This window comes from Protopterus annectens, chromosome 2.part2 (assembly GCF_019279795.1).
Source record: "Protopterus annectens isolate FY-2018-M chromosome 2.part2, PAN1.0, whole genome shotgun sequence".
Taxonomy (NCBI): Eukaryota; Metazoa; Chordata; order Ceratodontiformes; family Protopteridae; genus Protopterus; species Protopterus annectens.
Window position 1 is genome coordinate 1,097,899,864 of NC_056730.1, and position 26,236 is coordinate 1,097,926,099.

Consider the following 26,236-nt stretch of genomic DNA (forward strand, 5'->3'; position numbering starts at 1 on the left):
TCATTCTTGGTGAAGGTAGGATACTGCTCAAGGTCAGGGTCATACCTGCCTGGGCTACATAATCAGAGAGCTCCTCAATGTCTCTTTTCATGTAGTCCAAGGAGGTGCGTCTCAGGTCATTTACACCAGCGTGGACAATGACTGAGTCATATTTGTACCTGCTGTTGAGAGACCTGAGTGCTTGCGTTATGTGGCGGATTCTAGCGCCCGACAGGCAGCTTACTGTGACCTTCTCCTTACTCAGTCTGGTGAGCGGACGTCAGTGTGTCTGACTATGGAGTCACCAATGACTAGTGTGTCTGGCATTGTGTTTGGCCTTAAGGGCTGTGACTGTTTGACACTCTGACTGTGAGGTCTATGTGTTGCAGGTGTTGTGTTCTGAGGTGGTGGTTGTTTGGGTGTCTGCTTTGGTGGCCTCTGCTGTTTTGGTAGATTTTTGATCAGAGCCACGAGTATGTCTTTGTGTGTTTATGTGTATGATTTGAGGTTGTGATGGTACTATGTGAGACTGGGTCTATAGTGTGTGTGGTAACCTTCTCCTCCTGACTGGTCTTGCCAGTCCTATGTTGAGAGAGCTCAGCCTCCAGTTTGGCCGTATAGTTGCATCTCTCGCATGTATTTGTGTTTTGTGGGAGGAGGAGAGGGTTGTCTGTGTACATGAGGCAATTGTAACATTGTCTCAATATTCCCAGGTTCACCAGCTGAGCAGGAGAGGACACTAGCAACTGATCCCTCGACATGCTAGAAGGACTAGACAAAAAAAACTTTAAAAGAGATTCCGGGGGACGTGAGTGACCGAGAAATGGGGGTTTGCCTTTTTGGGGTGCTATCTATAAGAGTGCCGTATCAAGGTAATAAGTACTGTAGGAACAAGTGCTAGGTTTAACAGATAGAGAAAAGTCTACTTGGAGTCAAGTAGAGATGATCTTTTTAGGTATTAGAGAAAGTGCTAGTAACAGGGATGCTTAAAGGTAAGATTGAAAAGAATGCACTCTGCAGTGTGCACTAGAGAAGTTAGATATGAAAGTAGGTAACTTGAGTTTTACCTGTTTAAAAAGTTAAGGTTTAGTGGAGAGTTACTATTTTTAAAACAGCAAGATGGACTGAAAGGGGTGGTTACTTTTGTATTTTGGTACTATGAAATACTGTAGGATGGCCAATAAATTTAAATAATTGAAGGGGTGGGATTTCAAAAGTGATGGTTTTGTGATTACTCACATAAGCCAGTGAAAGTAGAGAGAAATGAGATATATGGTCAGATTAACATAAGAGGCGGGCAACTAGAAAGACAGTGGTATTTAACAAGACAACTTAAATGGGTGGGAGGGTGGAAAAAATTCTGCCTGACTCAGAACAGAGAGAGCTGTGGTCTCTTTTGAAGTTTTAATATGCTGTTAAACAGAATGCAAGCAAAACACAAGGTAAAGAAAACAAACTACAGTATTCAAAATATAGAAAGACAACACAGAAATACAAAAAATAACAGCAAACTAACCTTTCCTTCACAGCAAAGTGTAGCAGAGTCTGGATGAGCCTTTCTGGTAAAGCCTTTCATAGGAGACTTCAACTACTTATTCATAAACTGGGAGACTAAAACTTCCTCAAACATGTATGCCTGCAGATTTTTCATCAATACAAACTCCCTGGACTAGTTAGTTTACAATCCAACCATGTAATAAAATCCTGGACTTGATCCTTACCAGTATGGGACAGATTTGCTCCCCACCAACTGTAACTCCTTCCCTGGTCTAATCAGACCAAACACCAACCATATTACCATAAGACTGAACCCTGTCTTGGTTGACTTATTCCGTCCCTTTATATGGAAATTATAAATGAAGGGAACAATAGGATGCTGCTAATAGTCTTTGTGAGCAGAAATTAGCATCTGTGGTGCTAAAGACTTCTCATAGACAGCTGAAGTATTATTTGGACAAGACCAAGTCTATTCGTAAGTCTGATCAACTGTTTTGTCTTATTCATGGTCTCAGAGCTGGGCCAGCCAGTATATAAGCAAACCATTGCAAGCTGGATCTCTAAGTCCATCTCCTTTGGTTGCTATATGCATGGCAAACCCTTGCCGTCATGTCCTCAAGTTCACTGTACCAGGGAGTTGGCATTCCCTGGAACCTTCTACAAAGGAGTGGATACAAGAGCCATATTGGAAGGTGGCACCTTGTCTTCTGTACATACATTTACTAAACACTGCAAGATTGATGTCTTTTCAAGGTCCAGAGTTGCCTTCTCTAGTTCAGTCCCTCTCTGGCATCTTGGGCAGTTTCTCTGTCAACTAGCCAACCCTCTTTACATTTCCTTCAGCTCTGGGAATCACCCATTTGTTTGTAATACTGCAACAGTGATTTCAGTCAGGACATAGTACAGTTGTGTATGAACTTACCATAACATTAGATGTGTTATTGATTACTGTTGCAGTATTCTTTCTGATCCTCCATTCCCTCTGATTTGGTTACCATCTCCCCACTTCCTACCTTGTAGACAGGACCCTAGGTCTGAGAGGGCTTCTTCCCACTTCTTGCTAGACCCCTCCTAGCTGGCCAGTCACTCTCGCAAAGATCTTCTGGCTACTGGGTTTGAGATAGTCTGAGGATCTACGCTCATACTTCTGCATATATATACCCTACACATACTAGCTGTGGTCACACATTAGATGTGCAGCCTATGAAAAGTAAAGCTTTGGTATCCCAGCTGGACATCAGCAGTGATAATGCATTTGTATGGGATGCTGCAACAATGATCAGTGGAGTGTTTACTATTATGGCAAGTTCTTACACAGTTGTACTTTCCCTAGGCTCAGATAAAATTGTATTCATGGATGCTGGGGACATCCTCCCATACTTTGTTACTTCTCTCCAGATGGAATGGGGTGTCTAATATGTAATGATTTGATTAGCCTTTGGTGATGTCCTTAGGAGGAAGGTGACTTGGAAGACATTTCCTTTTAAGAAGAGGCAGTTTCAGTTCTTTTAACATCCCCACTTTCCACATAATCTAAAACAGCACCGCCTGTAACATTTCCCCTACCATCACCACAGTTTAAGGACCATTTTAAACCATTAATGATATCCTCTATCTGTATTTCTTTGTGTTTTGATAGGTAGGTGGTCTCTCTGAAACATTCAAAGACTTGGGGGCACATTGGAATTAAGTTATTTGCTCAGTACTGTAAATATGACTGCTTGAGTTGAAGTTAGTATTTAGTTTTTATAGGGGTTTGAGAGGGTATGGAAGATTAGAAGAGGTGCCGTGTATTATAGTATACAGTATATTCACAGTCTGTAGGTTAGATTGTTTCAATGAGTGTTACTGGTTATAAAAATGACACTTAAGGAGCACAAAAATCATTTTAAAAGCAATTTAAAGTAAGAAGTTCATGTTGTTAAAAATTACTCCTTTTCCATATGTACTTTCACACTGCAATGATAAGTAGTGGCCTCGAGTTTTCTTACAAGTGCAGTAAAATTTCTCATCCTTTATTATATTCTCTGCTGCATTTGCAGTAGGCCTTCCAAAGTACAGTTTTGTAAGCAAGAAACATAAAAGTCAGTATTTAAGTATACACATACAACCAGTCATAAGCCGTACACCTAGGTAAACAAGTAAAGCTAGGCTAAACATTTCAACACTAGTTTAATGTTTAAGAACAGACAGTAAGGCAGTGAACCTGAGAATAAACATTCACTTGTAATGTTGTTAACTTCCTGGCCTGTTTCTATATGCTGTAAGTCCAAATAAACTATGGTATTTCTGTGTTTCTTATGTGTAAATATAAATCCAGATTTGTTCACAGATTTGCATAACCCTTACAGACAAATAATAAATTGTCAATGTAAAACTTTTTATAGCAGACTTTTTGCAGTAATTTTTAGTTCACATGTACTGTATAACTTGAATTTGTTGTTGATACCACATTCTCATTTATTTTTGCTTTATCCTGCAGTGTTCATGAGTACAGGCTATCAAGCTGGTTGGGTCAGCAGGAGGATATACATCGTATTGTGCTGTACCAGTCAGACAGCAACATGACACCATGGACTCAACGGTGTATTCGCCAAGCAGACTGCACTCTCATTGTAGGCCTTGGAGAACAGGAACCTACACCGGGAGAGGTTAGTGGCAGCTTTGAGATTTTTTTCAGCTCTGAAATTCTTGTTTTCTCTTCCTAATAATCTTCATGATGATAGTTGAAATAATGTACTGCTAACAAATGTACTTCCTTCCCTTTAGTGTGACTCTGTCAAAGGATGAAGACCTTCTCAAATCGTTGCAACTCTTACTTCTGACTTCTCTAATGAAGCAAGATTTCTCTATGAGTCAGATTAATTCTCCTCCATCTCAAGTTTCTCTAAGGAAAATGCTTCTCAAGTCTGTAGGTTTTCATCTAATAATATTTCCTTTATGACAAGTCTAAATTTTAAGAGGAGAATATTTTGGTTGGCTTTTGGGCAGTCCCCCATCTCCACAAAAAAAAAAAATTTAGAAGAATGCTGAGGCTTCCAGATACAAAGTGAATGGTCCCTCTGATCTGATACACATGTTAAGGTGCGGATGGCAAACCAGGTTATGTCACAGTTCTCAACTACCAGCACCAAAAAATGTCTGATAGGTTATATAAATCTGCTTTAGGTGTACTGAATATATTTAATACACTTAAGGCTGATCCTGGAGCTGTACTTCTTTTAGTATACCCAGTGGAAACAAATGTTGTACATTTAATCACATTGGACAAAGTTCACAAATTTAGTACCTTAGGACTTAGGATGTTTAACTGCTTAATTTACATGGTTACCTGTTGGAGGCCCATCTTAGACTAAATTCAAGAATGTCAACAGCCTAGTACTTCTAGGCATGCATCAAGCAGTCAACAGTAGGAGAGGTGGAGAGGCCTGACAAAATTAAAATAATTTAAACAAAAGTGCTTGCTTTAGTGCCCTAACAAAATTGATGGCTTTTTCATTTCTACTGGATCCAAAGTTGACTAAAAACATCAGCAGCAATTTGGGTACGAATAAAAGGCTTATCTGTGAGTTTTTGTGACGTGGCAGGGGAGTTTGATGTGTCTTCTGAACAACATAAACAGACCTGACAACATTATGATTGGTACAGTAGGAGTCTTGGACTTGCATACAGGACTCTACCTTGGGTATAAGAGCACTAGCCAGTGGAAGAAATGGTCTAAGAAAACATCATTTCAGTCATCTTCTGAGTGACCTTTTACAGATTTAAAGGCTTACAGCATCTGCTACAGACTCCTAGATAACAACCCCAGAAGAAGCTGCAGTAGTTATAGGTTGGCATGGGGAGGGGGTAACAGCACATTCATTTCTGTTGCTGAAGAACATTTTCACAGCTGAATGATTCAACAACCAAGAAGACAGAGTTCAGAGATTCAGTATTCATGTTTGGGCTCTTTGAGAAGTCAAAGAGCAGTAGGTCCTTCGCTATCCTCTCTGTTGGCGGTCTGATGGAAAGACAGAGATCAGAAGTCCGGTATTCATCTGTTTGGCTTCTTTGAGACATTAGAGGGGGCAGGAAATGTTATAGTTTCTTCCTGTTTGGCTGACCGATCTCTTAGCAATTCCTGAATTTGTCAGTGTGACAGTAGAAAATATACACTGACTTTCTGTAGGTGGGTGCACTTTACTCCAAACAATCAATTCCAGGTGAGTATTTTAAAATTCATCTGTCACGAAAAGGAAACCATTCTTAAAGTGGCATAGATGAAAGTTCCCCTGTAATATCATAGGGCCAGTATCTCTGCAAACACTGACCTGTCAACCAAGCTCACAAGCAGCAGAGTGCACAGTATTGAAGTTGCTAATACTCATAATTAAAGTTTATAAGGTTCCTATTTTATTCAGCAAACTAATGTAACTGAGTTTTCAGGGTTCTCGAAACTATTCACAGATCAGTATGATGTAGGTTTGTTTCACTTTTACTGTATTTTACTTGTTCTTATCATTGTTTTCTTGTCTTTTTGAAACTAAATTGTATGTCTTCCAAAAGCCAGACAGCACAAGTGGTTGTGCAGAATTAGATGAAAGTGCTTTAAATCTGGTTTGGACTTGGACCATTGAAGTGCCTCAGCCTTTTGGACTGGAGCCCATCTGTAGGTGTGGAATTTAGATGTTAAGTTGTCAATCTCGCCTTCATTCTTGCTGGATGAGTTCGGAGCCGATCCTCTGCTCCGACTCGGCACTTGCTTTAGCTCGAGAACTCCTTTTACCAGCTCGAGGCAACCCTATATCCCATGATGCAAGGCGGAACTACCTCAGATCTCGTTTGCCGCTTAGCGAAAGAGGTCTCCTTTGCCAGCTGAGGTAAGTTTTTACTTGTTAAAGAAGAAAAAGTTCAGTTAGGGGTTTATTTTTTCCCTTTAGTGTTAGATTAGCCTGTACTTAGTTACAGCCCACCCTATTCCCTTCCTTTTAAACTTTTATAAATAGTTTTCAGTTTAAAGTTTTAGTCAGGCCTAGTTCCCCAAGTTATTCCCTTCCTGTGTGTCTGTGTAAGGGATTAATTGGTGTGTTTGTTGGGACTGTTTGTGTTTCCCTTCTAGGATGTCAAAAGAAGGCAAGGTCTCAGGCTTCAAGAAATGTGACCAGTGCTGTCAGAAAATGTCTCTGACAGACGGTCACACTTCTTGTGTTTATTGCCTGGGGCCTTTGCACCTGCAGGACTCCTGTGCGTTGTGTCATGCTTTTAGCCAGAGAGTCCTGCAGGAAAGGAGGAACAAATGAATCCTCCGAGGTTTACTTAAACCTGAAGGTTCTCCTCCTAAGTCAGGGGCAGGAAAACCTCTTAAGCCACCGAAGGTTCAGGCTACAGTGTCCAAGCCTCCTCCGGTGGCTCCGGCTCCGTCGGAGCCGATATCGGCTCCGGCTGGAGTCGATACTTCTTCTATTAGAGTAGTGGGTTCGGTGCCGACCGGCTCCGATACCCTGACTACTGTGGCCTTGTCGGCTCCGGCTGGAGCTGACACTTTATCCAGCATCGGAGCCGAGATATCCTCGGCTCCATCTGGGGTTCAAGCGACTTTGGCTCCGATGGCTTCGACCCGTAAGAGATCCCGGTCCCCTTCGATACTAAGTATTCACTCGGCTCCGGGGTCTCCTCTTTTGTCGGAGCGGAGCCATCGAAGCCGATCTTTGAGATCTTCCAGGCTGTCTGACCACGATTTGGAGAGGGTGGTAAGCAGGCTGTTGAAGTCTCAGGCACTGGCCCAAATGCTCCATAGCCCGTCTCAACAGACTTCGGCTATAGCCCCGATTCTTGAGATTCCTCCTCCGACTCCACACCAGAGTTCGGAGCCGGAGCTTCTTGGGACAGCGACTGTTTCGATGCCGGAGCCGATACATCCTTCGGCTCCATCGTCTTCGGCTCCAATCTCCTCCTTGAGACCTTCCTTGGAGGGGTCCGGTCGTCGGGTTTCCACTGTCTGCTCCGAGGGGGCTAGTGGCATCGGACCCTTGTCCGACCCCGCTCTCCCTCTCGGGGCTTCGGCTTTGGTAAGCTCGGCGCCGACATCGGCCTCGGAGCCTTCTCTCTCCTTGGAGCCGACCATTCCTGTTTCTTCGGAGCAGGTGTGTTCCGGTCTCCCGGGGAGAGGAGCCTTTGAGGTGATGAGGAGTGTCCTGGCCTCTGAGCCTGGTCAACGGTCTATCCCTCTAGCTTCTCCCTCATCAGTGCCTGCAGATGCCTCTTGCCAGCCTCTTGCTCTCAGGCCCAGGGATCCATCGCCCCAGGTTTCCCCACTGGGAATTTCCTCCTCTTCCGAGGTTTCTCCTGATCCTGCAGGGGAACCCCCTCGGAAGAGGATGTGTAAGAGGAAACACACAGACTCCCCTGAGTCTACTACATCTGATACCGACTTAGATGAGTCGGAGGGTTCCCCACGGTCCCCTCTGAGGATGTCTCCTTTTCAGACTCCTTGAGCTCCTCAAACAGAGGGGAATTGGCCCTCCATTGACCCCTCCGAGGATGAGTCGGTATACCTGGAGGCTTTGGATCCCGACCCTCCACCTCCTGGGTGTCTCCGCCTTCGACCCACTCATGCAGGTAGTGGCTCGGAAGGCGTGGTAACTCCAGATTCTGTGGAACCTGTCCCCAGGAGACCATCCAAGTTCATCACGGCCCCTTCGGATAAACAGTTCCTGTCCAAAGGTGTCTCTGTGGATGCTATGGTGGTGGCGGCCACTAAGAAGGAACTGGCGGATCCTTCAGTGCCTGTCCATCCTCCTAATAAGGATTCTAGGACCATGGACAGGTATGGAAAGCGGATGTTTTCTTCAGCGACCTTTGCTATGCGTTCGCTGAATTACCTTTGTCACTTCACCAGGCTTCAACGAGATATTCTCAAGGAACTGGGAGAAGTTGTCCAGGATCCTTCTGCTGCTGGGGCTCAGGAAAAGATGGCCTCACAGCTTGCTATCCTGAATTCCATATCTAACTCCTCCATGCGGCTCATATCTTATGCGGCCGATGGAGCGAGCAGGGCCGCAGGCACAGGGGTTGCTCTTAGACGCCAAGCCTAGATGCGGCTGTGTAATTTTGCGGACCCCTTTAAGGCGTCCTTCACCAACACCCCCTTTGACGGTTCGGCTTTGTTCGGACCTCAGGTGAAGGATACTTTGACCAGATGTGAGCAGGACGGTAAAACTCTTTCTGCCGTTGGAGTCCAGTTTTCCACTCCTTCTAGACCATATCCCAAGGGTCAGAAGGGGGGGAAGATGTGGTTCCGTAAAGCCCAAGGAGCTACACCGGACACACGTGGTCAGTTTACCCCCAGAGGCAGAGGGGGTAACAATAATAGACGCCGCCCTAGAGGCAGGGGGGGTCCTCAGAACCAGGGCAACAGGGAGTCTCTTCCTGAGAAGCCCTTTCAGCATCCCTGAGGTGTTGCCCGACTGTCCACCCTTGGAGGCAGTCGGGGGAAGAATTTCGCTGTACCCAGTAGCCTGGCAATCCCTATCCCAAGAGAAGTGGGTACAGTCGATCATATCCGAGGGTTACAAAATCCCCTTCGAAAGGTTTCCCGTACCTCTACAATCCCTTCCAGACATCTCACCCGGTCAAAGGGATTTGGCAAGACAGGAAGTTTCAAAACTCCTGGAAAAAAGAGCCATCCAGACAGTGCCGGCAGACCAAGTAGGATCCGGCTTCTACTCAAGATTCTTTTTGGTCCCCAAAAGGACGGGAGATTGGAGACCAATACTAGACCTAAGCAGACTAAACAAGTCTGTCAAAAAGGCAAGATTCCGGATGGTCACGCTGCAATCCATTCTGCCCTTTCTGGGCAAGGACAACTGGATGTGCTCTATAGACCTTCAAGATGCGTACTATCACATAAAGATTCACAGACGCTCCAGAAGGTTTCTCCGCTTCGCTGGGAGCCAGTCATTACCAATTCAGAGCACTGCCCTTTGGCCTCACTTCAGCCCCCAGAGTGTTCACCAAATGCATGGCAGTGGTCACAGCTCACCTGAGACGCCGAGGATTCCAGGTGTTTCCTTATTTGGACGACTGGCTCCTCTCCGCCACCTCCAAGCATCAGCTTCTTCGGTCCAGAGACTACACCCTACAGCTTTGCAAGAGACTAGGAATTTCGGTAAATTTCGAAAAATCCTCTCTGCTGCCTTGCCAATCTATCACCTTTATAGGCGCAGAGTTAAATACCGTCAAAATGTTAGCCAGGCTAACAGATCAAAGGATTCTGGACATCCAGAAATTTGTTCAGCTTCTGTTACTAAGCAACAAGATCAAAGCCAGGTTTGTCTTGAAAGTTCTAGGCCTAATGGCTGCGGCCATTGTTCTTCTCCCACTGGCTCGCTTCCACATGCGTCTCCTGCAGTGGATGTTATTCACGCAGTGGTCGTACCACAATCTGCCCATGAGACACGAAATCTTGGTAACACAGTCATGCAGGGCTCATCTACGATGGTGGATATCTTCCCCTCTTCTTCATCAGGGCCGACCCTTTGTTCCCCCTCCTCCAGTTGCCACAGTCACCACGGATGCCTCTCTGATCGGGTGGGGGGGGGCATTATCAGGGCAGGATGGTCCACGGGACGTGGCAACCCATAGAATACCACCTGCACATAAATGTCCTGGAGATGAGAGCAGTGCTTTTAACGTTGCAAGCCCTCAACGACTTTCTTCCCACGGGGACTATTGCAGTACAGACGGACAACATGTCCGTGGTCTGGTACATCAACAAACAGGGCGGAACCAGGTCCTATCCCTTATGTCGAGAAGCTCTCAGACTTTGGCAATGGGCGATCTCTTCTCAGCGGTTTCTGATAGCAACGCACATCCCCGGCAGGTCCAACCTATTGGCGGACAGGCTAAGCAGATCTATTCTGATGCCTCACGAGTGGTCTCTCAATCAATCTGTAGTGGATCAGATTTTTCTGAAGTGGGGCACCCCTTGTTGCGATCTTTTCGCTACCCCTCAAAACAGCAAGTGCCCAGATTACTTCACACTTTTTCCCCTTCCAGGCCAACCCTTGAGAGACTCTCTAACCCAGGATTGGCCTTGGGGACTTCTTTATGCTTTTCCTCCCTTTCCATTGATTCCACAAGTCATTCAGAAAGCCACCGTTTTGAGAGCCAAATTGATCCTCATTGCTCCATATTGGCCTCGACAAATTTGGTTTCCGACTCTACATCATCATCTTCTGGTGCAGCCCTGGCATCTGGACCCAGTTCGGATCTTTTGATCCACCAGTCGGGTCAGCAGCACCGGGCCATTCATTCTCTCAACCTCACTGCTTGGTTGCTCCACTTCCTTCCCTAGCCAGGCTACCAATGATTTCTGACTCAGTCAGAGACATTTTAGTGTCTTCTTTAAAGTCGTCCACTAGAACTATTTATGCTAGCAAGTGGCGACGTTTTTCGATTTGGGCAAACGCCAGAAATATTGATCCTTTTACCGCTCCTGTACATTCTGTTTTGGATTTCCTGGCGGAGGTTTTTCATTCAGGATCTTCGTCATCTACAGTCAAAGTACAAGTGGCTGCTATTTCCAAGTATCATGTTGGCTTGCATGACAATAACATCATGTCTCATAGGTTATGCAAGGCCTTTTTAAGAGGAGTTTTTCTCCTAAAACCGCCTGTGAAACATCCTCCTCCGCAATGGGATCTAAACTTAATGTTGGCATCCCTAATTCTACCTCCTTTCGAACCGTCTGCTACGTGTTCTTTAAAGTTATTGACGTGGAAAACTATATTTTTGCTGGCTGTTACTTCTGCAAGAAGAGTTTCTGAAATTCAGGCCCTCTGTATTCGTTCTCCTTATCTGGTTTTTCATAAGGATAGGGTTTCTCTTAGAACTAATCCTTCCTTTCTTCCCAAGGTTGTATCTCAAACCAATATTAACCAATCTATTGATCTACCAGTTTTCTTTCCTAACTATTCTGACAGAGCTGAACAGAAGCTGCATTTTTTGGATGTTCATCGTCAGCTCAGGTACTACTTGCATAGGACTAAACAAATTAGAAAATCAGACCAATTGTTTGTCTCCTATGCAGAAAACAGGTTAGGTCTTCCAGTTTCTAAAGTGACCTTATCTAGATGGTTGACTTCCACCATTTCCTATGTGTACTCTCTAAGGGGCAAACAACTATCTTCTAAGCCAAAAGCACATTCGACCAGGAGTCTATCCACTTCTATAGCCTTTCAGGATAGACTTCCCATTGACACTATTTGTGCAGCAGCTACTTGGGCCACGCCTCATACCTTTGTGTCTCATTACAAGTTGGATTTGGCCTCCAGAGATAGGGCCAGTTTTGTTTCCACAGTTCTCAAGAGTCTGTTCCATTGAGCCACCCGGGATACAGGTGCTAGGGACGCGGTCCCATCCAGCAAGAATGAAGGTGAGATTGACAACTTAACATTTAGAAGTTATGTACCTACCATAACGTTCCATGTTAGTTGTCTTCTCGCCTTCTTTCTTGCGTCCCTCCCTCCTTCCCCCTGGCCTGGACAGATCTTGGAGAGTTCCTATTAGATTGCTTCCTCTGGAGCATTGTTATGAGGACTTCTTTTAGGAACCATGGTTCCTAATTATGTTAGGATAGTCTTTAGCAGGGTCAGTTAGCTGCCAAACGAGATCTGAGGTAGTTCCGCCTTGCATCATGGGATATAGGGTTGCCTCGAGCTGGTAAAAGGAGTTCTCGAGCTAAAGCAAGTGCCGAGTCGGAGCCAAGGATTGGCTCCGAACCCATCCAGCAAGAAAGAAGGCGAGAGAAGACAACTAACATGGAACGTTATGGTAGGTACATAACTTCTAATTCGTTTACATCCATCAGTTGGTGCCCATCTAGAGTAATTATTTTAGCGGGGTTCATTGTCACTTTTTCAGGATGAAGTTTCTGTTTCTTGTTCAGCCAAATATTAGTCAAAGATTGAAGTCAGGTGATTTCACTCGTCTCCTTCTTTTTCTTAAGTCCAGTTAAACCTAGTACAGGGAAGTTCTAGAAGCCCAACTAAGAGCTCCTGCTTTATGTCTACCTCTGTTGTACCTGGCTCTTCAGTATTCCTGGTGAATCATCTGCAAATGTTTCTGCTGAATTATATGCAAGGCCTTTTCAAATCGTTCAGTTATTCTCTTTTTCCTGTAGACAACTCTTTGGCTCAAGCCAGTTACAAAAGCTGTTGCACTAATTACTAGTAAGATCCTCTCAGATGTACATTTACCTTTAGACTTACATATCTTACTGTCATTCTTTTTAACACTTTTATTATATTATTACTTATTTGAACTGCGGTGGTGGTGCGGTAGCGTTGTCGCCTCACAGTTAGACGTTGCCCATTCGATTCTCAGAGCGTCTTCTGTGTGGCGACATGCGTGAATGGGCGTTCCTTCGTTGAAGGTTGTGCGTTAGGCCCAGCAATCCAGCACATAAAAATCTACTGCCAATCATTAGCGGACCGGAGTTCCGCTGTGGCGACCCGTAACCGGGAAAAGCCGAAAGACACCACAGTATATTATTACTTAACACATAAGCAAACATGCATTAATAGAAGTGAAAACAAACCATAGTAACATTTTTTTCCATTTTTATATACATTAGATATCATGTTTCTTTTATTTCTTTATAACTATCATCTGTCCAACATTACCTAAATCACTCAGTTCTTGTCTTCCCTTAAACCTCACTCCTCCTCTTGAACATTATTCTGCATATACTTTTCAAATAATTTCCATTTATTTATATATAATTTGCTCCTTTCCTTTTCTAAAGATCCCGCTTCCAGTTCTTTTATCTGTGTTAAAATATTCAGTACTTCAAATGCAGCTAGTTTAGACTTTGATTTCCATTTCCTACTAATTGTTTTTTTTTGACAGACAAAAGAAATAAACTTGACAAGGCCTTACTATGTCTACGCAATTCAGATCTGCGTCCCACCTCAAAAGAATAATTTCCTTAGTTAAAGCCATTTGCTCACCCAATATTTTTAACAGATTACTCTGTAGGGAATTTCAAAAATCTATCAACTCATTACACTCTCAAAATGTATGTTCCCAGTTATCTCTTTTGTCCCCATCACACCTCCAATGTTTGCTCTCTACCTGAGGAAAAATTATTTGTAGTCTGGGGTATTAAAATACCTATGCAAACACTTCCCAGCAAAAATCCTAAACCTTATGGACTTTCTTGCATACTTGGGAGCCGCACATATGACCTCCCATTGTTCCCTTGTAAATTGCTTTTCCAGCCTCTCTTCCCAGTCTTTTCTAACCTCCTCTGATTGATTTGTATAGTTGTCATGCAGTATGTTATGTGCTGTACTTGTTATCCTTTTTAACAACAGCTTCTGTTCTAGATTCAGCTGAAACTCTACAAGAGCAGGTTTTTTATTTAGGATTCCATCTTTTCCTTTCTGTTTGCCTATATTCTGATATCAGTCCCTGCTAGGGAATGCAGTCTCTAGCCTACAGTCTAAACAACTTATCAGCCTCTTCCTACGTGTATTACCCTTCCCTCTCAACTTATTTGCTCCCCAATAACTAGGTTCCTTTACCATTTTTCTCCAGTAAAGTCCAGTCCACTCTTGCCTATTTTCTGTACCTCTACTTTTAGTCATCCCTATTGGCAAAATCTCTGTTCTCCATTCTCATGTTAGTTTAGTTCTTAGAATACTTTAGACTACTTTATGTATATAATAACAATAATCTGTATGGTTGTTGTTATTCTCCTTAAGGATCTGCATCCAAAATCCTACTCTCTCCTTATTCTTTGAATTTTCTCCTGCTTCATGATCATCCCTTTCCAGTTTTACTTATAACCATCTGCTTATGAACTGTGTAACTATAAAATATCCCCTCAAATTGGGTAATTGTAAAACACCTTGTTCTGTTGGAAGGATCAACCTATCCCGCTTAACGCTTGCCCTCTTCCCCTCCCAGGTAAATTCCTTCAACTCTGTATTAATTGTTGCCCACAACTTCTCCTGTAATTGATAAAAATATGTCTAATCTATATATAAAACTAAAGTGACTAAAAACATTTTCACTTCTAGTATCTTAATATCCATGTCCATAAACTAAAGCTTCCAGCCTCTCAATTGATCTTTTTAGTCTCTTTCCACATATGCCTAGCCGCCATAACAGATCCAAACTCGTAAATATTTCATCTTGTTGTGTCCCCATAAATATGGCTATTGCTGAACCAATTCATTTGTGGGTACATAATTTACTGCTCTAGTCTTTGTTTTATCTTGATTCATTTTTATATCCCAAAAAGATGTGGGACTGCCTCAGAATGTTCTATTACAATGAGATGCCCTTTTCTGGGTTTATCAGGTACAAAATAATATTATCTGCAAATAAAGATGCATTTTCTTGGTTACAAATTATTTCCTTGCATTTCTGAGTCCCCTATTTTCTTTGACAGTGGCTCTAAATATAACTAAGGGGAGAGAAGACACCCCTTCCTCATTCCTGCCTGTAAACATAACTTGTCAGAGAGTACCCCCTCTCAGTTTAATTCTTGCATCCAATTTTTCATATATCCTTATTATTGTATCGGGGCATGCAAATGCTTCTATTGCCCTACTCATAAAATCCATGCTTTCTCTGTTGAATGTTCCTCTGCATCAAGACCCACCAGTAACAGTGGTATTTTCATACATTCTGCTTCCCTCTGGATCATTATTATTCTACTAATGTTAGGCAAAATGCAACATAGCTTGGGTGGAAAATGACCAGGAAAAAACACAAAACCACCTCCTGGAAGCGAGAGGAAAGCCCAAATAAACCGTCAATGGAGTGTAAACACACGAAGATTTATTAAATGCACTTCAGACTCTGTAAGAGCTTTAGTCTTGACAAGTATAGGACTTTATCAAAACCAAAGTGCCTGCCAACTTGCAACAGTTAAATAGCACTGACATTAATTAAACAATCAAGAATTAAAATGATGTCCATAAAAAAAGCCTTAAACAAGTCCATAAGACACAATGTAAACTAATGAAATTATATACAAGTAAAACAATAAAATGGATGCCCTGTCTCTTAAAATCGGCATCAATGATATGTGTTCATTCATTCCTGGGGGGGTGTTGGCATTGAGTATTAGCTGCCACTTAAACTCACACTAACATTTCTTTTTATAGCATATTTTTTATATAGAGTTTAATTCCTATTGAGACAATTTTATTAAGTGTTGATAATCACACACTTAATGTTTTACTTGTATATAATAGAAAGTCGCAGCAGTTTTCCTAGGATACTCCTTCAGAGGGTTTCTTCTCTGGCCATGGGGGAACCATAATAGATGCAATCAGCAGGGCAGGGGTGGTGGACAGAATTAGGGTTTCCATGGAGCCTTCTCTAGTAGGTCCTTTCAGAGACCCTGAAGGGTAGCCTAACTATCCTGCAGTGGAGGCTGTCAGACGTCTGTTGGCTCTTCACCCAGAAACATGGAAAGGCCATCACCTTAGACATGTAGGTGTTAAAAAAGTTAATCTGGAGGTTATAGTATTCCCTTTTTCGAAATTCCAACATTCCATTACAAATGTTTTCCCGATCTTCCACCTTGTCAGAGACTGCAGAGGTAGATTTAGAAGTTGCTGGTAAATCTGTTATCCAAGAGATCCCACCACACCAACAAGAACCTGGGGTCTACTCAATGTTCTTTTTGGTGCCAAAGAAGAACAAGCACCTCAGGCCTAGTTGGGAGCTGAGCAAACTGAATTATTTTGTGAAGCAGACGAAGTTATGAATGATCACGGTGCAGTCCATTCTACCTCTTTTGTGGAAGAATGACTGTCTGTGCTTGATAGACCTCAAGGACACCTGTCATCATGTCAAGACAGAGAGGCAGTCCAGGAGGTTTCTGTACTTCTGGCTAGGGGCCAGTCATTGTAAGTTCGGAGCCCTGCCATTCGGTCACACCACCACTCCTCTGGTATTCACCATGTGCGTGGCGGTAGTTGCAGTCTGGCTCTGGCTGTAGGCTTTCCAGGTCTGCCCTTACCTGGATGATTGACTGTTCACTGCCGCCATGGGATCATCACTTATTATGGCTAGAGACACCTTACACCAGTCATGCAGCCAGTTAGGGATTATGAGCAGTTATCTAAAGTCAAGTCTAGAACCTGTTCAGACACTAGAATTCATAGGTTACCACTTGGATATTGTCAGTTAAATTACTAGGCTCCCGAGTTCCAGAGTGATCAGCCTTCAGTCTCAAGCAGTATCAGTACTTGAGTTTTGAAAGCCTCCAGTTCATGCGATCTTGAAACTCCTAGGCCACATGGCAGCTTCAACAGGGTTGGTGTCTCCAGTGAGGTACCTTTTGAGGGCCCTGCAGTGGACCCTGGTGGTACAGTGGTCATTCTTGAGTCATCCAATAGTCTTTCTTGTAATACTGACAAAAGTATGTCATGATCAGACTTGATGGTTGTTACAGTCTCCCTTAGTGACCAATGGGAGACCATTTATTCTTCCCCTTCCTGTGGCCATGGTCACCATGGATGCCTCATTTCTTGGGCGAGGGGGGCATTTTGAAGGGAGGACAGTTCAAGTGTCCTGGTTTTCTGCAGATGCCAACTTCCATGTCAGTGTTCTGGAGATGAGGGCTGTCCTCCTTGTGTTGCAAGCCTTTCAGGATGCCCTCCCCAGTGGTGTAATTTCAGTATACATGGTCAATAAGTCAGTTGTCTGGTATCTCCATAAGAAAAGGGAAACACATTCTTATCCTCTTTATCGGGAGGCCATGAAGGTTTGGCATTGGGTGATCTCATGTCAGCAGTTTCTGGTTGCAACACAGATCCAGGTGCAGTCCAACATTCTGGCCGACAGCTTGAGTGTACATTCTTCTTCCTCATGACTGGTCTCTAAATCAGCAAGCAGCAGCTCAATCTTCCTGCACCGCCTCTAGAGTCTAAATATTCCCTGATTGCTGTGATACATTTGCTTCTCTTCTGTGTAGTCTACAGTGAATAATCAATGTTAAGTTGTCAATCTCGCCTTCATTCTTGCTGGATGGGTTCGGAGCCGATCCTCGGCTCCGACTCAGCACTTGCTAAGCTCGAGAATCACTTTTACCAGCTCGAGGCAGCCCTATATCCCATGATGCAAGGCGGTGATTACCCAGATCTCGTTTGCCGCTTCGCTCATGAGGTCACCTTTTTGCCAGCTCCTGGTAAGTGAATTTTCATTACTCTTTTTCAAGAGATTTAGCTATCCTAGTTTCTAAATTTTTTCCCCTTCATAGTTAGTTAGTTCCCCGATTCACTTAGACCCTATTCCCGTTAGTTTTCTCGATCCCTTATCTTTTTTTCTGTTAGTCAGGCCTTAGGCCTTACCCTCCCAACAATTTCCTGTCAGGATTTTTGTTAGGTGTGTCTGTGTTTTTGTTTTAGTTAGTGTATTTAAGGACTGAGTGTGTGTGTGTTTGTGTCCAAACTCAGTCATGTCTAAAGACACTAGGGTCTCAGGTTTTAAGAAGTGTGACTCGTGCTGTCAGAAGATGTCTCTGACAGACGGTCACACTTCTTGTATTTATTGCCTGGGACCCCTACACCTGCAGGACTTCTGTGCTATTTGTCATTCTTTCAGCCAGGGAGTCCTGCAGGAACGTAGAGACAAACTGATCCTAAGGGGTGTTCTCAAGCCTGAGAGCTCCCCGGCTAAGGTCGGCTCCGGGAAGCCCTCTAAACCATCCAAGACCCAGACTTTGGTGTCCAAGTCTGTGGCCTTGGTTCTGACTCCACCAGAGTCGACATCGGCTCCGTCCGGAGCCGATCCTTCCTTCTTGGAAAGTTTAGTACCGGCGCCGATCGGCACCGATACCCTGGCTTCGGCACCTGTGTCGGCTCTGGCTGGAGCCGATACCCTAGCTTCGAAGCATGTGTCGGCTCCGGCTGGAGCCGACACATCTCTATCCCAGCTCGGAGCAGACAAGCTGTCGGCTCCAACTGGAACCGAAGGTTCGTCGGCTCCGATGGCTCCGTCGAGGAAGAGATCTAGATCTCCTTCGCTGGAGTCTATCCACTCGGCTCCGGCTTCCCCCTTACATTCAGAGCGGAGCCATCGGAGCCTATCCTCAAGGTCTTCCAGACTCTCAGACCATGACTTGGAGAGAGTGGTGAGTAGACTACTAAAATCACAGGCACTGGCCCAGATGCTCCATAGCCCGTCTCAGCAGACGACCGCTATTCCACACCCTCCTGAAATTCCTCCTTCGACTCTCCTACAGAGCTCGGAGCCGGAGATTATTGGTACCGTGACTGTTGCTGCTTCGGAGCCGATACCACCCCTTTCGGCTCCGTCGTCTTCGACTCCTATCTCCTCCTTGAGATCGTCCTTGGAGGGATCCGGTCGTCGGGCTTCCCTGGTCGGTTCCGAGGGGGCGAGTGGCATCGGACCCTTGTCCGACCCTGTTCTCCCTCTCGGAGCTTCGGCCTTGGTGAGCTCGGCGCCGATATCTGCTTCGGAGTCTTCCTTTTCGGTGGGGCCGGGGATCCCTGTTTATTCAGAGCGGGGGCTGTCGGTCCTCCCTGGGAGGGGAGCCTTCGAGGTGATGAGGAGTGTGCTAGCCCCGAGCTTAGTCAGCAGTCGGTTCCTTTAGCTCCTCCCTGTACGGTGCCTGTAGATGTCTCTTCCCACTCTCTCACTCCCGGACCCAGAGATCCATCGCCCCAGGTTTCCCTATTGGGAAGAACTTCCTCTTCCAAGGTTTCTCCTGATCCTTCAGGAGAGCCCCCGCGTAAGAGGACCTGCAAGAGGAAGCACTTAGACTCCCCTGAGTCTGCGACATCAGATACTGACTTAGATGAGTCGGAGGGGTCCCCAAGATCCCCCTCTGAGGATGTCTCCTTTTCAGACATCCTTGAACTCCTGAAACAGAGGGGAAACTGGCCCTCCATTAATCCCTCAGAGGATGAGTCGGTATACCTGGAGGCTTTTGGATCTTGACCCTCCACCTCCTGGGTGTCTCCGCCTTTCGACCCCCTCATGGATGTGATAGCTCGAAAGGCGTGGGCATCTCCTGATCCTGTGGAACCAGTCCCCAGGAGGCCTTCTAAATTTATCACGGCCCCCACTGAGAAACAGTTTCTCACAAAAGGTATTCCGGTTGATGCCATGGTGGTGGCAGCCACCACCAAAAAGGAACTTGCAGATCCTTCTGCACCAGTCCATCCTCCTAACAAGGAGTCTAGGACCATGGACAGGTATGGTAAGCGGATGTTTTCCTCAGCGACCTTTGCTATGCGTTCGCTGAATTATTTATGTCACTTCACCCGACTTCAAAGAGATATCCTCAAAGAATTGGGTGAGGTAGTACAGGATCCGTCAGCTGCTGGGGCTCAAGAGAAGATTGCCTCTCAGCTGGGAATCCTAAATTCCATAACTAACTCCTCCATGCGGCTCATTTCTTATGCAGCCGATGGGGCGAGTAGAGCCGCAGGCACAGGAGTGGCTCTCAGACGTCAGTCTTGGATGCGGCTTTGCAATTTTGCAGACCCCTTTAAGGCATCCTTCACAAATTCTCCCTTTGGTACAACTTTGTTTGGACCTTAGGTGAAGGACACGTTGACCAGGTGCGAGCAAGACGGCAAGACTCTTTCTGCCGTAGGAGTCCGTTTCTCCACCCCTTCTAGACCTTATCCCACAGGTCAGAAGGGAGGGAAAATGTGGTTCCGAAAATCTCAGGGAGTCACGCCTGACGCACGTGGTCAGTTTACCCCCAGAGGCAGAGGGGGTAATAACAATAGACGCCGCCCTAGGGGCAGAGGAGGTCCGCAGAACCAGGGCAGCAGAGAGCCTCTCTCTGACAAGCCCTTCCAGCATCCCTGAGGTGTTGCCCGACTGCCCACCCTTGGAGGCAGTCGGGGGGAGATTGTCGCTGTACCCAGAAGCCTGGATTTCCCTCTCTCAAGACAAATGGGTACAGTCGATCATATCCAAGGGTTACAAGATTCCTTTCGAGGAAAGCCCCTTCACTCAAAAAGGTTCCCTTCCAGACGTTCCACCCGGTCTAAGGGAAATTGCAAAGCTAGAGATTTCAAAGCTTCTAGAAAAAAAGGGCCATCCAGCCAGTTTCAACAGATCATTTAGATTCCGGAATCTACTCAAGGTTCTTTTTGGTTCCCAAAAAGACGGGAGACTGGAGACCAATATTAGACCTCAGCAGGCTGAACAAGTCTGTCAAAAAGACAAGATTTCGGATGGTCACACTTCAATCGATTTTGCCCTTTCTGGGCAAAAACAACTGGATATGCTCCATAAACCTTCAAGATGCATACTATCACATAAAAATCCACAGACGCTCCAGAAGGTTTCTCCGCTTTCGACTGGGGGCCAGTCATTTTCAATTCAGAGCCCTGCCCTTTGGTCTCACTGCAGCCCCCAGAGTGTTCACCAAATGCATGGCAGCAGTCACGGCTCACCTGAGATGTCAAGGATTCCAGGTGTTTCCGTATCTAGACGACTGGCTCCTCTCAGCCACCACCAGGCATCAACTTCTCCAAGCCAGAGATTATACTCTACGTCTCTGCGGTCAGTTAGGAATTTCAGTCAGCTTCGAAAAGTCTTCCTTATCGCTTTGCCAATCTATTACCTTTATAGGCGCAGATTTAAACACTACTCGGATGTTTGCAAACCTAACAAGTCAAAGAATCCTAGATATCCAAAACCATGTTCGGATCATCCTATCCAGCAAAAAGGTACAAGCCAGGTTGGTCCTGAAAGTGTTGGGCCTCATGGCAGCCGCCATCACACTTCTTCCTCTGGCCCATTTTTACATGCGTCTCCTACAATGGATGTTGTTTACCCAATGGTCCTTCCAGCAGCTTCCCATGCGTCACAAGATCCTGGTGACACAGACCTGCAAGAGCCATCTATCCTGGTGGACTTCTTCTCCCCTAGTCCTTCAGGGCAGACCATTTGTCCCTCGGCCCCGGTAGCCACGGTCACTTCGGATGCCTCCCTGATCGGGTGGGTGGGGCATTATCAGGGCAGGATGGTTCATGGCACGTGGCAACCGTTCGAATACCACCTGCACATAAATGTCCTAGAGATGAGAGCAGTGCTTTTAACGTTGCAAGCCCTCAACGACTTTCTTCCCTTAGGAACCATTGCAGTTCACACGGACAACATGTCTGTGGGGTGGTACATCAACAAGCAGGGCGGGACCAAGTCCTATCCTTTGTGTCGAGAAGCTCTCAGACTTTGGCAATGGGCGATCTCCTCTCATCGGTTTCTGGTAGCAACGCATATCCCCGGGAAAACCAAAATAATAGCGGACAGATTGAGCAGAGCTATACTCATGCCTCACGAGTGGTCTCTCAAAGAATCCATAGTGGAGGAGAGTTTTCAGAAGTGGGGCCGCCCATGCTGCGACCTTTTTGCTACACCCCAAAACAGCAAATGCCCAGACTTCTTCTCTCTCTTTCCACTTCCGGGCCATCCCCCCAGAGACACTCTTACCCAGGATTGGCCCCGGGGACTTCTTTATGCCTTTCCCCCCTTTCCGTTAATACCGCAAGTACTCCAGAAAGCTACCGTCTTGAGAGCCAAAATGATTCTCATTGCCCCTTACTGGCCTTGACAAATTTGGTTCCCGTTCCTTCATCGCCATCTCGTGGTACAGCCTTGGCATCTGGACCCAGTTCCAGATCTTCTGACCCACCAGTCGGGTCAACTGCACCGATCCATTCGTTCCCTCAACCTCACCGCTTGGTTGCTCCACTTCCTTCCTTAGCCAGGCTTCTTATGATCTCTAACCCCGTTAGAGATATCATAGTAGCTTCTCTAAAGTCCTCTACCAGGAGGATTTACTCTAGCAAATGGAAACGTTTCTCCTTTTGGGCAAAGTCTAAGAACATAGACCCTTTTACTGCCCCTATTCAGTCAGTCTTGGACTTTCTAGCTGAAATTTTTCACTCCGGTTCTTCTTCTTCCACAGTTAAAGTCCAGTTGGGAGCAATCTCTAATTTCCATGTCGGATTTGCAGACCAAAATATTATGTCTCACAAACTTTGTAAAGCCTTTCTCAGAGGGGTGTTCCTACTTAAACCCCCTGTTAGAGATCCTCCACCACAGTGGGACCTAAATTTAGTGCTGGCATCCTTGATACTTCCCCCTTTCGAACCGGCTGCTACATGCTCATTAAAATTTCTTTCTTGGAAGACACTCTTTCTAGTTGCTATTACTTCGGCTAGGAGAGTGTCGGAACTACATGCTCTCTGTGTTCGTCCCCACTTACTTGGTCTTCCACAAGGATAGAGTATCCTTAAGAACCAATCCATCCTTTTTGCCCAAGGTTGCTTCAAAAACAAATTTAAATCAATCCATTGACCTTCCTGTATTTTTCCCAATCATTCTAACAGGGCAGAACAAAGATTGCATTGCCTAGATGTTCATCGCCAACTCAGATATTACTTGGACAGAACAAAGCAATTTAGGAAATCTGATCAGCTTTTCCTTTCTTATGCTGAAAATAGGAAAGGTCTTCCTGTTTCTAAAGTAACCTTATCCAGATGGCTATCTTCCACCATTTCTGACATTTATCAGCTTAGGGGAAAACAACTTATCTCAAAACCTAAAGCACATTCTACTAGAGGTCTAGCCACATCTACAGCTTTTCAGGCTAGACTACCCTTGGACACTATTTGTGCAGCAGCCACTTGGGCCACTCCTCATACCTTCGTTTCTCATTACAAATTGGATTTGGCCTCCAGGATCAGGGCAAGTTTTGGTTCCACAGTTGTCAAGAGTCTGTTCCATTGAGCCACCCAGGATAGAGGTGCTAGGGACGCGGTCCCATCCAGCAAGAATGAAGGCGAGATTGACAACTTAACATTTAGAAGTTATGTACCTACCATAATGTTCCATGTTAGTTGTCTTCTCTCGCCTTCTTTCTTGCGTCCCTCCCTCCTGTCCCCCTAGCCTGGACAGACCTTGATTTTCCTTTTTCTCTGGGAGATTGTTCTCCCTTAGACACCAGTTAGTTTTGGATCTTTGTTACCTGGGTTCCCCTTCAGTCTCCTCAGGTTAGTTGTTCTTCTTTCCTTGTGGAAAGATTGCGGGCAGTTTTTCCTCTAGATACCAAACGAGATCTGGGTAATCACCGCCTTGCATCATGGGATATAGGGCTGCCTCGAGCTGGTAAAAGTGATTCTCGAGCTTAGCAAGTGCCGAGTAGGAGCCGAGGATCAGCTCCGAACCCATCCAGCAAGAAAGAAGGCGAGAGAAGACAACTAACATGGAACGTTATGGTAGGTACATAACTTCTAATTTTCCACAAACACTCTGCTATTTCCGCTTTTTAATACTTTTCCCTTCTGCCATAGTTTTGTCAGGATCAACATCTTCTGCTGGTATGGTTGCATCTTTGCTAATATAGGTCTTGGCTGCTTTCTGATGGCCTTTCAGTTAATAAGTCTGCTTGACAAACAGTTGCTTGTTTGTGCTTTCAGAAAATTAATACAATCTGTTCCATCCAGTTTCTGTGATACAGTAAAAAAACTCAGGTTTTCTCTGCTCGATCAGTCTTCTAATTACTATTTTCTGAATCAGCTTTTCTTGAAAAGTCTCAGCAGCCAATCTTTCATTCATTTCAGCTTCTGATTTCTGCAGTTTTATCAGTTCATTTAAATAGCTAGTTAAAGCTTTTTCTATTTTCCAGCATTTTATTATTTGAGTTGATATATTCCTTTAGTGTTTCACTTATTTTAATCACCTCTGAGTAGATGTGGTTTACTTTTTCCCTCTGAATTACTGGAAAACATGTTGTATACCAAAGCTGAAGCTTGAACTGTTTTATTTTTTGTCGGAACAACTGCAGGATTCTTACCAGCCAGTGTTTTCTCTTCAACTTTTCTGGTTGTTTTTCTTTCAGCTTCTCTAAATTTCTTTTTTGCTGGCATCCAGTCATTGTACTTGCTAGCCAGTAACTAAATTTTACCCAAGCTGCCAATATCATTGGTTGTTATTTTTCATTTTCTGTTTTCACACTGGGAGAGCTGAAATTAAGCTGTTGATTAGTGTGTAGCCATCTTGGAAGTCAGTTTTACTGTCATTATTTTTTCCCAAAAGTCTTTATTAAATTTACACATATGACAAAGATGTCTTACATTTATATAAATGAAAAACATACAAAATTATATCACTTTAGTTGCAAACCATTTACATCACAGACACCATTGAAACAACTGTAGTTGTAAACATTTATAAACCATCCGGTCATTGTCAGTTAAGCATTATATGACTTATTCAAATTCTGCCTGTTAAACCTCATTCCTGCTCTGCATATATTGTTCCCACAATTCCCATTTTTTCCTTTGTAGTTTGCTCCTTCCCTTTTCTAAAGATCCCGATTCCAGTTGTTTTATCTCTGTTACTATATTCACTACTTCTAGACTTTGATTTCCATTTTTTAGTAATTGCTTTTTGGCAGCCACCATAATTAGACTGAGCAAGGCTTTACTATCTCTGGTGATTCTAATGCTGTACATAACTCAAAAAAATCATCTCCCCAGTCAGTCCAACCTGCTCACCCAGCATCTCCGACAGACCGGTCTGCAGGGAATCCCAAAAGTCTGCCAGCTGATTGCACTCCCAAAAAATATGTTCCCAGCTACCTTTTTCTTGCCTGTCACACCTCCAACATTTGCTATCCATCTGCGGAAAAATTCTTTGGAGTCTACTTAGGGTATAAAAATACCTATGTAAACACTTCCAGGCAAAGATCCTAAATCTTTTAGACTTTGTTGCATATTAATTTTACTGTCATTATTGAGCATTTTCTGAGACTCAGCTTTGCTGTCTTCTGAAAAAGCAACTGGATGAATTGCACTAGCAAGTAGTGGAAAGGCAGATGAAGTTGTCTTAAATCTATTTTGGACCCAGCTAGATTCCCTGCCTTGTGGACTAGAGCCCTTTGTACAGCTCTGGTGATTAGCTCTGTCCTTTGATTGGGCTCTTGTGGTAATGCTTTTAGCTGTGTTGGGTGTCTTTAGTCAGTCATGTACTTTTGCAACAGATGAGGTCTTAGTCTGTGTCTGTTGTCCAGCTTACTAAGAGATGGATCGTAAAGTAATGGTATCTCGCTACTTTCCTTCTCCTTTGTTAACATAACCAGACTTAAACCTATGAATGGAAAACTCTACAAGCCCACCTATATCTCCTATTTTACACTTCCAATCTGAGCTATTTTTAATCCTTTAGACAATGTTATGCCTCGCTGTCTTCTCTATTTAGAAGTGTCCAGCTGTAAAAGTCATTACTATAATGTTGTGCTGTTTAAAATCCTAAATGACTGCTCTGTTTTTTGTGCAGATTTGTAAAGGTCATGCACTTCTTCCTACATGCCATGCACAGAGCTAAGCTTTTTTTTCCTTGCTCTTCTCACCTTGTAAAAGTCTCCATTAAATTTCTGTGAGTGCAGTCCTGCTGCTCCCAACATGGTACAGGAAATGGGTACTTTTAAAACAGCAGCCTGCAGCTGAGTTTGGCACTGTCTTGTTTGTTCATTTCATTATACTTATTTGGCTCCTCCTACCATTTTTAAATGGTACTGTTACTAATGCTGATGGCTGTCACACTTGCATTAGCCCCGGTGAAAGGTGGAATTCTTTTAGAGGTCTGTCAGTAAGTTTCTTGGTCACTCACGTAAACAAATTGTGAGATATAAGGGCCAGTTAATCTAGATGACGATAAAATCAGTACAGTTAAAGATGATGCTGAATCTTATATCCTTACT

General features: G+C 44.5%; 1 protein-coding gene across 1 annotated transcript in view; it reads left to right on the plus strand.

Annotated features, from left to right (window-relative positions):
• Positions 1–26,236, plus strand: part of PNPLA7 (patatin like phospholipase domain containing 7) — a gene marked incomplete in the record, with an annotated part of 4,152,928 nt that overhangs the window by 2,678,290 nt on the left and 1,448,402 nt on the right. Inside the window, 1 exon segment of the mRNA XM_044064320.1 lies at positions 3,959–4,127. Coding sequence (XP_043920255.1) covers positions 3,959–4,127 — 169 coding nt within the window.